Genomic DNA, 12602 nt, shown 5'->3' with positions numbered 1-12602 from the left:
AGAGACATCTAAGCGGAACTACCCCTTATCCGATAGATCTCTAGGCCCTTCAAGTCAGGCTTGAAGAATATTGACACGAGGCAGTGGGAGGGAAACCTTTACTGCCTCTGCCTGTGATCATGTTCTGTGGATCCATAAAGAACAACATTCTCCAGGGCTGTCAGTCTCTTACTATTCAACCCGCTTTCTAACCTTCAAAGCGCAAGAAAGGTTTCTATTTCTATTCCCACTAAATGGATATTCAGCATCTACAGAAATAGTTAACACTTGGGCCCCAAATCTACAGATGTGTTTCTTAGTGTCAGTGGAGACTACCATTCTTTTTGGGATTATTATTAAAGTAGTGTGCAAATATATAGAAGGACCCAGAGATTTTATGGTCTTCAAAGAGTTTAAGCCAGAAGAAAGATGTGTGTCTTATTCCAGAGAAGAACAGTACTGGCAAGGCTGATGCCTTTAAAAGGGCATCATCTATTTTAGTCAGTCTGTCTCACTCATCTGTCTGTCCATCAGAGATTCACAGGTAGAATACTTCAGTTTGCCTTCTTAGTGTTTTGACCTTAACGATTATTAATAGTTACCAGGGGCCTGATCCAAAGCCCACTGACATCAGTGGAAGTCTTCCCAAAAATATAACTGGTTAGTGAAAACTTTAGTTCCCTCAGTTTACTACAGACCAATAATTTTAGTTGGGTTATACTGTCTTTTCTGCATATCAGTTCAATTACTGTTTGCCCCGCACCAATGGAGGTAGCTCATAATCTCTCAGCTTTAATTGCTGATTCTTATTTCACTACATTTCTTAGGTGCTTTATCAGCTCCAGTTCCCTCCAGGAAGAGAGCTCTGAAGTGTTCTGACAGCTAATTTATGTGTGAAACCTAATGAGACACAGAAGTCAAAGAGCAATTAATGTTATTAAACTTTAATGGACACACTGCATACAGAAATACCACAAGGTGTGTTTTAGTGATTAAGTTCCTTCTCTTTGATCCCTGCACAAGGAACCACACATCTCAGAGTACAATGTCATACTCTAGACTTTATGTGAAGAGGGCAAGAGCAGAGGTGGGGAAGGCATAAGACTGAATAGTGAGAAATTCAGAGTCAGGTTAGTGTTCTTTGCTCAAGTAAGTGCAACCATTTGCTTGGTAAAGAACACAGGAGAGTCTCCATCAAGACTATCGAGAAATTCTACATACCCTTAAAAAACAGACTCAATGTGCCCACCAAGAGCATTGTCTTTATGGTTGTTTTTAACTTTATCCCAGGACTCTCTACCAAGAACAAATATACACAAGCTAAGAAGGGTATCTACAAACACACTGGCAGATGTTATACTGGTCTTCCCAGGAAGCCAGCTGATAAGCATTTCATATAATAAACATTCTGCAGTACAAGTCAAAATGCAATACGCCAGAACAAAACCAACCCCAAACAAGGAAAATCCTTACTAATTGTATGTCACATATCAAAAATATTAAATACAAATATTTCACTAGGTCAGATAATAAAACTAAGCAATATTGTGTGTTGTGGCTACTCCTTACCAGGATACTTTCAGGATGTGTTTTGAATTTATTCTAAGAACAGTGGTTCCTAAAGATCTACATTGTAATGACCAGCCATTGTTTCCCATTTGGCAACTTGCAAATAATGCCAGTCCACTGTCTCTATAATACACATCAGTCTTTTCAGGCAATGGATACAACGTGGCTCTCTTTCTTGTGGAAGAAGGGAACTGAAATCCTCAAAGAGCTGCCGTTGAAGTTAGGGTTGCAGCAAAGCACCAAAGACATGATCAACCCCAATATAAGCACAAGGCAGAGGACCCATTTAATCAGTCCAGTGTACACAAATGGGAGTACGAGGATGATCAGGATCACCACGAGCAGCAAGAGCAACACAAGTCTTTGGACAGCTGTTTGATTGATACTGGGAATGTCCTGGTTTTCACAGACAGTGGCATGGCTGGATTGAGTACCACCAGTGCCAGGTAGCCCTTCAGGAGAGAGGGGTATCTCAGCATTTGGACAAGGGCTTTCCAAACGAACTACGATATCTTCTTTATCAAGAAGGGTACGGATAAGCCCTCCAAACACAACAGTGGGTTTTCTGCACAGAGGGCAGATGATCATCCAGGTATTGTCCTCGTTCTGAAGGATGAGCTTGAGGCAGACTTCACAGAAGGCATGTTGGCAAGCCAGGAGCTTAGGTCTCCTGTAAACGTTATACCTGTTGAAGCAGATTAGGCAGTCCATATCTGCTATTGATGCTTTGGATGAACGTCGGTGGTCCATCTCTGAAACTAATACTTTACAGGAGTCTGGAGAGTCCATTACTGTCACTGGAGGCTTAATTGAGTTTGGACAGCTCATTTCTGAAGTTGGTGGTTTAGAGGCATCTGGATTGTTCAGTTCTGTGGCTATTGGTGAAGAGGAGCCTGGACAATCATTGTCTGCAGCTTCTTCTTTAGTGGATCCCAGTCTGTCCATGTCTGCAGCTGATGGTCCAGGAGAACTCGATTCATTTTCTATGTGTAGCTTGTCAGTCGATCCTTCCATGGAGCGAGATCTTGGTGCAGTTTTGCTTTGCTCAGTTAAAGTGTTTGCTGATTCTGTGGCTCTCTTTATACAGTGTTTTAGTCCTGTTATTGTGTGTTTGAATAGTGACCGTTGGCTTCAGGCACCTCGTACTCTATGACAACAATGACGTTTTTATAAGGCGGGAATCTGTGTTAATCAGTAACTTAACGGCTAAGATATTTTATAATGCCTGATAACATCACAGAGCAATTCCTCTCCAAGAAGCAGACCTTGTGGCATTAATAAAATTGAAATGACAAACTAGTCTTGCTAAGGTGGTCAGACTATGGCAATAGAACCACTATAATCATAAAAGCAGTACTTGGTTTTTTGAAAGCAATTTCAATTAGTTCTCAAATGCCACTATGTTGGACTGAGACAGAGTTGGAGGAATTGTGTTATTAGATTGATGGCATTATTAGTGATATTAGGTAGTGCAGTCTTGTGGATAGACCGCTCTGACACTAGCGAGAATCAGGAGAATCTCTATTTAAGTCAGAGGAGTTCCACGGGAGAAGAGCAGGTATAGGGAAAAGTGAAAATGATGGGCCTGATTCTACACATGCTTCCAAAGTTACACATTAAAATAATGCAGTGTTGTTGTAGCTGTATCAGTCCCAGGATATTAGAGAGACAAGGTGGGTGAGGTTATATCTGTTATTGGACTAACTTCTGTTGGGGAGAGAGACGACCTTTCACGCTTACACAATACTAATAGTTTCCCAGACCTGATGAAGAGCTCTGTATAAACTCGAAAGCTTGTCTCTCTTACCAACATAAGTTGGTCCAATAAAGATATTACCTTGCCCACCTAGTCTCTCCCGCATTTAGACTGTCAGTTCCCCAGAATCAGGTCCTAGAATTTGAACAGTCTCAGTCAATTGTTGGAAAAAACAGAATAATTGAATCTGCTGGGCCACATTAAACAAATACCCAGCTCCCTTGTGTGTGATGGGAAATGGATACTGAAACCTAGACAGACAAGTGCTACAGAAAAACCAACACATGCCACTACCGGGGTATGTGAATATGCCAAGGTGATCCTGCCAGTGGGACCTACAACAGCTTTAAATCCACACCTCTTCCAGATGAGCTTGCAGTGGGGAATGAAAATGAAAGTCAGAAATGGTGATTGATTAGAAACACCAGCCCAGACAAGTTCAGTTCTGAAACAAACCCTGCCCCAAAAAAGTGGCTGGAGAGGAGGCCTGGAGGCTGAGACTGAAGAGTTACTCACCCTCCAAACAAACACAGTAAGCCATGCGCTCTTTCATTGTCATTAATTAGCCCCTATGCTATGGGTTTACTCTCTACTCCCTCTGATTGCTAGAGCTTTGCAGTTCCTATATATTGTACACATTTCTTTATTGGTGGTAAAAGCCACCTCTCCTGTAATCTTTACCTGAACTAATCAATGATAATGGGTAGCTAGGTGGTCTGTTAGTGATTCGTTAATACCCATGGATACCAATTAGTTCATTTTAGAACAAGAAGCCCGTGAGTCCTTCAAACTGCGAGTCCTTCAAGATGGGTTGTACCTCCCACAACCCCCTGCAAAGGTTACATGCATCTTGAGTCCTAGTGCACAGGAAGATGTAGGCACTGCATGCTCACGTGTTCCTGTCTTCGCAGCCCACCTTTCACCCCCTGCTTAGGCAGTGGAAATTGGGCTGTGAAGAGTGGAGTCTTGGCTCCTACAACACACCAACCAGAACAGTTGAGGTAACATGGGGACATTATAATTTGCAGCTGATGTAGGCCAGCATCAGATTACAACTGCCTGGAGCAAGGGGTAAGCAAGAAAGGCACTGCTTCTCAGGGGAGCAATGCCTCCCATGTGATGCAATTTACATGCTCACCCTTGCTCCTGGCTAGGCCTAAAAGCACAACATAGCCTTAAGTGAGGCAGCATGGTAGGCACTCCTGAGCTCTCTTCTCAGACCTGTTAAATGGGATTAAAAACCACCTATTTAACAGGCCTGATCCCAGAAGCTTCCATGCTTGAACTCTCAGTGCAGTGTACGGGAGTTGTGTTTGCAGAGGGCTTGAAGGATCTGCCCCAACGTTTGGAAAGAACTTTTGGCCAAGTTATGCCCTTTGCTACATGAGTGCAACTGCAAATGACTTCCCTGCACGTTGCACTCACTTATCTGAGAATAGGACTATGGTACGGTAAATATTTAATACTATTACTGTTTCTTTAACCATTTGTAATCACTTGGTATCCTTAGTCTTTGTCTCTCTTCATCTGCATACAAAAAAGCATTTCTGTGGAATGTTTCTTCTTGTGAGATTTCCTTACAGCAAGCAGGGGAAGTCAATGGACAGGATTGCGGTGGGGCATCAAATACCATAACCAAGCTCACAACTTCACAAGCCTGGTGTCCAATGAGAGAATATTGATATTAGGGCCCTACCAAATTACCACTGTGAAAAACACATCAGGGACCGTGAAATCTGGTCTCCCCCGTGAAATCTGGTCTTTTGTGTACTTTTACCCTATACTATACAGATTTCACGGGAGAGACCAGCATTTCTCAAACTGAGGGTTCCGACCCAAAAGAGGGTCATGGGGGGGGGAAATCACAAAGTTATTGTAGGGGGCCACAGTATTGCCACCCTTACTTCTGCGCTGCCTTCAGAGCTGAGTGGCTGGAGAGCCCAGCTCCGAAGGCAGTGCCCCGCCAGCAGAAGCAAGGGTGGCAACACCATACTATGCCACCCTTACTTCTGCGCTGCTGCCTTCAGAGCTGGGCGCCCCAGAGAGTGGCGGCTGCAGGCCAAGGGCCCAGCTCTGAAGGCAACAGCGCAGAAGTAAAGGTGGCAATACCGTGACCCCCCTACAATAATCTTGTGACACACACCCCCCAACTCATTTTTGGGTCAGGACCCCTACAATTACAACACCGTGAAGTTTCATATTTAAATAGCTGAAATCATGACATTTACAATTTTTAAAATCCTGTGACTGTGAAATTGACCAAAATGGATCGTGAATTTGGTAGGGCCCTATTGATAGTCCCCTGAGCTGCTTCTACTGTTCATGATACATTTCAACTGTTCTAACTTTGGGATAGGAGAATGATCAGACCTTTCCTCAGACCTAACATGTTCCCCAGATCTTGGAAACAGATATGTTTTGAAAAAATATTTTTTTGAGTGAAGAGAGTAAACAGTTGTGCTGATTCCTCAACATACCCCACAGTTTATTTTCTGTTTTAAGCAGCAGCCTTAGTGTAAAATGGCTACCAGGGACATGTAAGCACCTTCCATCTGCCACCCCAGCAATGCTGATCAAAAGTCAGTTTGTAAAGTCTGTTCAGATGCAGAGACTCTTGATGCGTTGCCTGTCACCCACAGTAAATATGAATAAAGCAGCAAGCTTCAGTAAATATAAAGTCACCTTCAGACTTTTAATGCAACTTACAACGTAGCAATGCAGGAAAAAAGAGGAAACAGAGATATTTACGGACGGACAGACATTAGAACGGATTCTCTTTTCCCCATACACCAATTTTACACTCGTGTAACTCCACTGACTTCAATGGAGTTACTCCTGATTTTCAGCAAAGTGAGAAGAGAGTGCAGCACAATTCTTTTCTTTTTTCTCCTAGGCTACTGGAGATGGTTTGTGGGATCCCAAACAATAATAATCTCACAAAGCCCCCAGAAGCATGGGACACGCCCCTTTGATCCTACTGGTGGAGAGCTGGGAGTGGTGAAACTAGGGCATGAGTTACTGAGGCTATCCTGAGACACCCCAGGTACTGGATCCCAGACAGTCCCAGGTCTTATTTGTTGTTATGGCTGGACCTTTAGGCTACCCTTAAAAGCCAAGGAATTTGTTACACTGACAAAGAAAAAGAGGGTATTGATGAGGGAGCTCAGCACAGAAATAAAGCCACACTCCATCAGACTCATTCAACTTGCTAGACGAGACCTGAAAACCCACAGAGACACAGTGTTGCAGGGCTTTTCCCTAGTTTCCAAACACTTGCTACCACACCCTGTCTTCTTTAAAAGGGTTTATTCTCTTAACACAGGCAAATAAAGTAACAGCAACCAGGCTTTTAACTCACTCCTTTGCTCTCAGGCTTCAAGGTCACCCCTCGCAGGGGTTTCTGGTGCCCTCGTTCCTGGCAGCTTCCCACTTCTAGTATTTCCTGCCCTCTGGCAGTCCTTTATAGGCACGGGTGTAGTCCAGCCCCCTTTCACTGGCTGGATTTGGCTCACTTTCGCTGACACGGGAGCTAGGCCCAGTTTTACACACAGTCACAAGTGGCAACCTTAGCTTGCCCCGTCAGTCCTGCTCGGGGGCAGGAATACATGGCTGAGCTTAGGCAGCATATTTGTAATGCTCATTCCAAGGGAATCGACTCACTTTTTCTGCCTCAATGTCCTTTTCTACCATTCTGAGCATTTCCCGGGGGGCCATCAGACAATGTCACTTCAATCAACTTCCCAGACAAAGGGAACTAGAAATTAATCAGCTGTCAATTCATCTGGAATGCAGCGGTCCTGAAAATATCAGGCAAATCCTGCTAAGGTCATCATAGTTCTAATAAGAAAACAGGGCAATAAATACAGTGCAGAGTCCAGGGGTGATAAATAAATTGAACGTGAGTTATTGATGTAGGGACAGCACATAATTGCACTGGTAGTGGATGGCCAGATGGTCTTTGAACCAGTTGTCACTGACAAGGGTGGGAAGGATATTTTATGGTCGAAGTGCAGTGGGAGTTCTGTTTGCTCTCAACAGAGTGAAAGAAGTCCTGATCGCTCTAATTCACTATGGTAAACATAACAGATGAGGGTCCCCCCTGCCTTTCATACTTCACCACCACACTCTGGGATCACCCCAAAATGCTGCACCCCTACCAGCCCATTCCCTTGTCTTACCTGTGGGCCAAAAGATCATCCTTTCAAGCGCCATACCAGGAGTTGAACTCACCACTTACATCACACTATTGTACAGTAATAGCCCCAGACCTTGCAATATCACGGCTAACATGTAAACTGTATTGAGGCTATTTCTGCAGAATGCCATCATACTTTCCTGTAAAGTAAAGCTTGCTGTGCAGGGTCAATACCCAGAGTACAGGGTTAGAAGTTCTGTTGATTAGATGAGAACGGAGGCCATATTTTTTCAACCAGGAAAAGCATAAAGAAATCAACCCCCTCAACCCTGATGGCCATTTATCCCTGAGGTAGAATGAGCAAAAAGGGGTAGATAAAGGAATGGAGAGAAGAGAGAGAAGGGGACAGAATTGTGTGAATAACTGATTGTTTGGTTCACAGCCAATTCTGAAAAATAAATAAAATTGTTCAGTTCAAACTCAACCCATTTTGGGGGGGAGGAGGAGATTTTCAGTGAATCAAATCAGAAAACATTTGGTTTAGGTATTTTTAATAAAAGCAAAGGAAATAAGAGACCACATTCACAACAACCAGAGAAGAAGGAAAACACGGTGGTGGGGGGCCTTCTACAGGTCTCCGATGTCCCTGGTGAGTACCCTACTCACTAGGCTAGAGGTTACCAGGAGCAACTCCATCTCCTGTGTTTTTGTGATTGATGCCAAATTCCCTTGTGACGGTAGCCCCCCCAAATGTTTCATTTTGATAATGTTGACATGGTTCTTTTGATATTTCTGATTTTTTTTTCAATTCAACACAAATTGGTGAAATGTTTTAGTTGTCCCGAATCTGCCAAAAAAAAAAAAAAAAAGTTTTGTCTGAAAAATTTTGCCCACTTCTAGAAGAGAGCTGGGAGAGGAGAGTGAAGGAGGCCTTTGGGGGCCTGATCCAAAGCCCAGTGAAGTCAATGGGAGTCCTCTTGACTTCAGTGAATTTCAGATCAGGCCCATGGAGACTGGCAAAGTAGAGCATTATCTGAGGGGGTGGAAGCGTGGTTAAAGGGACAGAAACAAAGGAGAGGAGTGGAAAGAGAAGGAGAGGGAATTAGACAAAGAAAGGAAAGGAAGCAAGAAAGAGAAAAGAGGATCTGGAGAGCTTGATGTAAATGAATATTCATCAGGAACTAAATAGAATAAAAAAGTAGCAAGTTTCTCTCTGGCCCCCTAAGCGGGAGAATCTTGGGGACTGAGCTGTGGCTTGGCCTCCTCCTTTGTCCTTGTGTTATTATCATCTCCTTGACCTTTTCTACAGCATTAAAGGCTGCACAGCAGCCATCAATACTGCCTGGGGAACTCCACTGAGAATGTTACAGCATGATAAGGTAGATTGTCTATCAAAAACCATGCCTTTGTCGCTCACAGTTCCTAACAGGGATTATAAAAGCTCTAGAGATGCCATAAAAAGCCTCTGCTTTCACATACTGTACTCTGTAGTTTGAATTTTGTGGTGCAGTTCAAGATGATCCATGGAGAGTTAGATGTCAAGCTACAGGAAGCTTTCTTTATCAAACCCTCTTCCAGAAAAGACAGCTAGTTTTCTAGCTGAGAAAGCTTCCTGGAGTTATAGTTTTCTAGGGAAACAGAGAAATCCACCCTCTGTGACCTTTGGGATTCTGGCAAGAGACATAATCATTGTTCTGGTATTTCTGGCCCACTTCCTAATTTTGGGAGGAAGTTTTAGAGAATGGGCAAGCCTTATAAGAATGATCTCTCAGGCAAGGATCACAATGGACAACGACCATGAGTTAATAAAATCCAGCCTCCCATCTTTCACTCAAAGGACTTTTGCTGCTGAACCTCCCCTCTTGAGCCTCTCTGAAGGGGGAACACTTGCAGAGCTAATCACAGGTTTCTGTGGTCCTGTGAGGAATAAGACATCCGAGGGTCCAGGCAGACAACAGCAACCCACATAGCACATTGGGGAGCAGCAAGGCTTCACAAATGGGCAGAAAAATAGGGTGCTTGTCACGAGAGGTCTACGATGTCAGCAGCTAATATGGAGTGTAGACTGGGGAGCAGATCTATGGAAGCTAAAGGTTGGTGGGATCACAAGAATGCAGGTTTGTTTGCTGGGAGGACATTGGCTCCGAGCAGGGCCCTCCAAAGTGTGTGCGTGGGGTGGAAATTGATAACAAAACAAAAAACTCTTAGGGGCAGGCTTCACTAGTCGGAGAGGAGGCTGCACTTTGTTGATATTGGGATAACTGGGCCTAGACATTTAACCTAACTGTAAACTCAACTGGTGAAAAATGGGTAGAGGTTCATGAACTGTCACAATGATTTGTTATAGAGAACTGTTTAAGAAAAGGTGGAGACAGAAAGACTGAATTGATTTAAACAGAAAGGGCCAAATTATACCACTCGAGGACTGTGTTAAGATGATGACTGGGAAACAAGAGGAGCAGAGGATTGGAAATCAAGGAACCAAACTGAAGTGTTGGAAAACAGGCCTAACTACTGAACAGAATAAAGTGAGGATGGATTATTCCACCCATTGCCTGTTTGGGCCCTTTAAGAGACTCTGGGGGAGAACACAACAAGAACTTTTACCATCAGCACGGCTGTGGTGAAAGGGTTGTTGCCGTGACACCAGACCTTGGAGTGATGAAGCTCAAGTATCCCCACCCGTCAGTGATGACCCCCATGTGATACATGTGAGATCCTCATGTGCTCCTTTCTGCTCCCCATTTTCCTACTGTCCTCTCTCTCTTTCTCTCAAGTTTTCACCTGATCCTGAAATCAGCTGTAATGCATCACACCAGCATAGTGAGACAAGATGGCCCATCCAGCTCTACCCAGCCTGAGAAGGATCAGTGAATGAGAGGGACTTGACCAGACCAACAAGATGATGTCCCTGACCAGGGAGGTGAGCCGAAGTCCAAATTAAGAGCTGTTGTGCTGACTGCCAGCCCAAAGCATCCCTCCATGACTGACCAACTGCCTTGTATCCTGAGAACATCACAAAAGCAATATTTTCCCCATCTTCACTATTCTATCGCTTCTCTCCCTTCTGTGTCTGTCTTTTTTGTCGAAGGCACAAAAAAGTGACTATTATTTTCAATTCAGAATTGAACAACAGAATGAGTCCTTTCTCCCACACCAAGAATGACTCTTTGACAGAATAAGAGACTTCAACAAATATCCACTATAAAGGACTTTGATAGGTTTTAAGTTTGTTTCGCACGATCAATTTCCGTATCAGTGCTCTTTACCTTGTTTTGATTCTTTTCCTTTTGTGTGTTTCAATCAATAAATTCCTAGTGTTTGGTCTGAATTTTATAGTGTGGTTGCCACTGTATTAAGCAGGCTGAGGTCTCTAGCTCAAACTCTGGATCTTGTTTAACACTGTTTTATGTGGGTCAGTGAATAGGTTAACACCTTTGGCCCATATAGTATATCTAAATACAAGAGTGAATATCTGCTTGTTCACTAGGAAAGGGAAGAAGGATGCTTCCCTGCCACAGCTGTGCATCCCCAGGCTCAGCTGTGCAAATTAAAAAAAAAACTAACTAAAAAAAAAAAAATCATTAATACCAACTGGCTCATGGACACAGGAAAATGCTGAATTGGACTGGTAGGTTTCCAAGTCCATGGCCTCATACTCTAGTATACACTCTGGATATTGCAACTAAATTGCACATGAGAGTTCTAGCTAGATTTTTTTAATGTTGACTGGGTAATGTATATCAAAACAAATGCCACCAAAATGATGCTAACTCTGTGTGCTTAATAAATACTCATGCCCTAGGGGGTACTGTGAAGTTTAGTTAATATTTGTAAAACATATAAGAAGGGATTTTCAAGGTACAATTTCATATTTACCCAACTTGTGCACATGTTTTGGGAGTTCAGGTGTAAAATAGCTACTTGAAAAAGCTGGTCCTAAAATGCAGGACCATTGTTATTAACTAATGCTGATGCTGCATTAAGGGCCTGATTCACAGCTCACTGAAATAAGCCGCTCGCTGAACATGATGACAACAAACAGCATTTTATTGGCAGAAATAAAATTCTTAATGTGGGACTTTGTATTTACCTCCATACCAACTCAGCTAATTCACAACTCTCATTTCACACCCTGGAGCTAACTCTTAACATCCCTGTATCATGGGATCACACCACAAACTGTGTTATTCTGCTGCCATCTCATGGACAGTTTGCATTCAAATCTCTCTCTCATATGGATTTCATGAATCTGTTATTCTATCAAACTATGCTTTGTGGCAATATTTTAGGGATGAAATAGAGGCTGATAGCCAGGTCTGCAAAGTGGTTCATTCTATATGATCATAATCGCAAAAGGAGATCAGGAGGGGAAGAATTCCAATACCCACCTGAGGAAAGGTATCAAAGCAGGTGGCAACTATGGATATCTAGAGCAGCAAAGGGAGGTGCAGTGGACAGAGGCGTGCATCAAGAGTCCTTATCTACAGTCTAGCCAGGCAGATGGACTCCTGTGAAAAGAGGCCCAGTAGCGACTAAGAGTGAAAGAAGAAATTGGATTTGAAATTATTTCCTTCAAGAAGATAAAGAAGTAAGGAATAATTATATTGAATTATTCTGCCTCCCATTCTCTTTCCCACCCCTGCCCCAACCAGGCTCAGCATCTCCTCACTCCTTCCTCTCTGCACAATTTCATCCTGCCACTCTTGTCACACCAATCAGGCTCAGTCCCTCCTTCTCCCCCAACCCAGGCTCACATTTCCCTTCCTCCTTTCCCAAGTTCAGCCCTCCTCTCCCCACATTCCCCCAGGCCCAGTTTCTCCACCTCCTACCCCCAAGGAGGCTCCCCTTGATCTCTGAGGCTTATCCTCCCTTTCCCTAGTTCCCCCCTCTGCACCGGGCTCAGCCTCTCCCCTTCCCCCAAACTCAGCCTCCTGTCCTGTCTCCCGGGTCAGCTTTCAAGATGGAGGACCGCACTGACCACGGTTGGGTAAGAGCCGCTCTGGCCCCTCTTAGGCACTCTCTATGGTCCTACCGGTAGAAAGGCGGTCACGTGACAGCGGCGGAAGGAAGCCGGCCAGGGCGGCGGCGTTCCGGCGCACGCGCAGAACGCACAGCGGCCGGCGTAGCGGGGCAGGTAGCGTTGGGGGCTTGGGGCAGTAG

The 12602-nt window shown here is 44.0% G+C and overlaps 1 protein-coding gene across 8 annotated transcripts; it reads right to left on the bottom strand.

The window, feature by feature from the left end:
* Nucleotides 1-830: 830 nt before the first annotated feature.
* On the bottom strand, nt 831-12599 carry RNF186 (ring finger protein 186). Of its 8 annotated transcripts, XR_006574647.1 has the most exons (4): nt 12475-12599; nt 11831-11974; nt 6965-7101; nt 966-2695 (listed from the first exon to the last, which is right to left on the bottom strand). XR_006574647.1 is itself a non-coding variant. In XM_044995905.1 (2 exons), the coding sequence occupies exon 2, from the start codon at nt 2560-2562 to the stop codon at nt 1693-1695; it is 870 nt and encodes a 289-aa protein (XP_044851840.1). In that variant the 5' UTR covers nt 2563-2695; nt 7483-7640; the 3' UTR covers nt 831-1692. The 8 variants fall into 8 exon arrangements, 3 of the variants coding, with proteins under 3 accessions (XP_044851840.1, XP_044851839.1, XP_044851841.1); XR_006574646.1 differs by lacking the exons at nt 6965-7101; nt 12475-12599 and adding an exon at nt 12421-12471 and having other exon boundaries at nt 834-2695; nt 11831-11950; XR_006574645.1 differs by lacking the exon at nt 6965-7101 and having other exon boundaries at nt 835-2695; nt 12421-12477.
* Between the last annotated feature and the right edge of the window lie 3 nt (nt 12600-12602).

Source organism: Mauremys mutica, chromosome 21 (genome assembly GCF_020497125.1).
Source record: "Mauremys mutica isolate MM-2020 ecotype Southern chromosome 21, ASM2049712v1, whole genome shotgun sequence".
Taxonomy (NCBI): domain Eukaryota; kingdom Metazoa; phylum Chordata; order Testudines; family Geoemydidae; genus Mauremys; species Mauremys mutica.
Note: the sequence above shows the minus strand (reverse complement) of the source record. Positions and strands in the feature narration are given on the sequence as shown.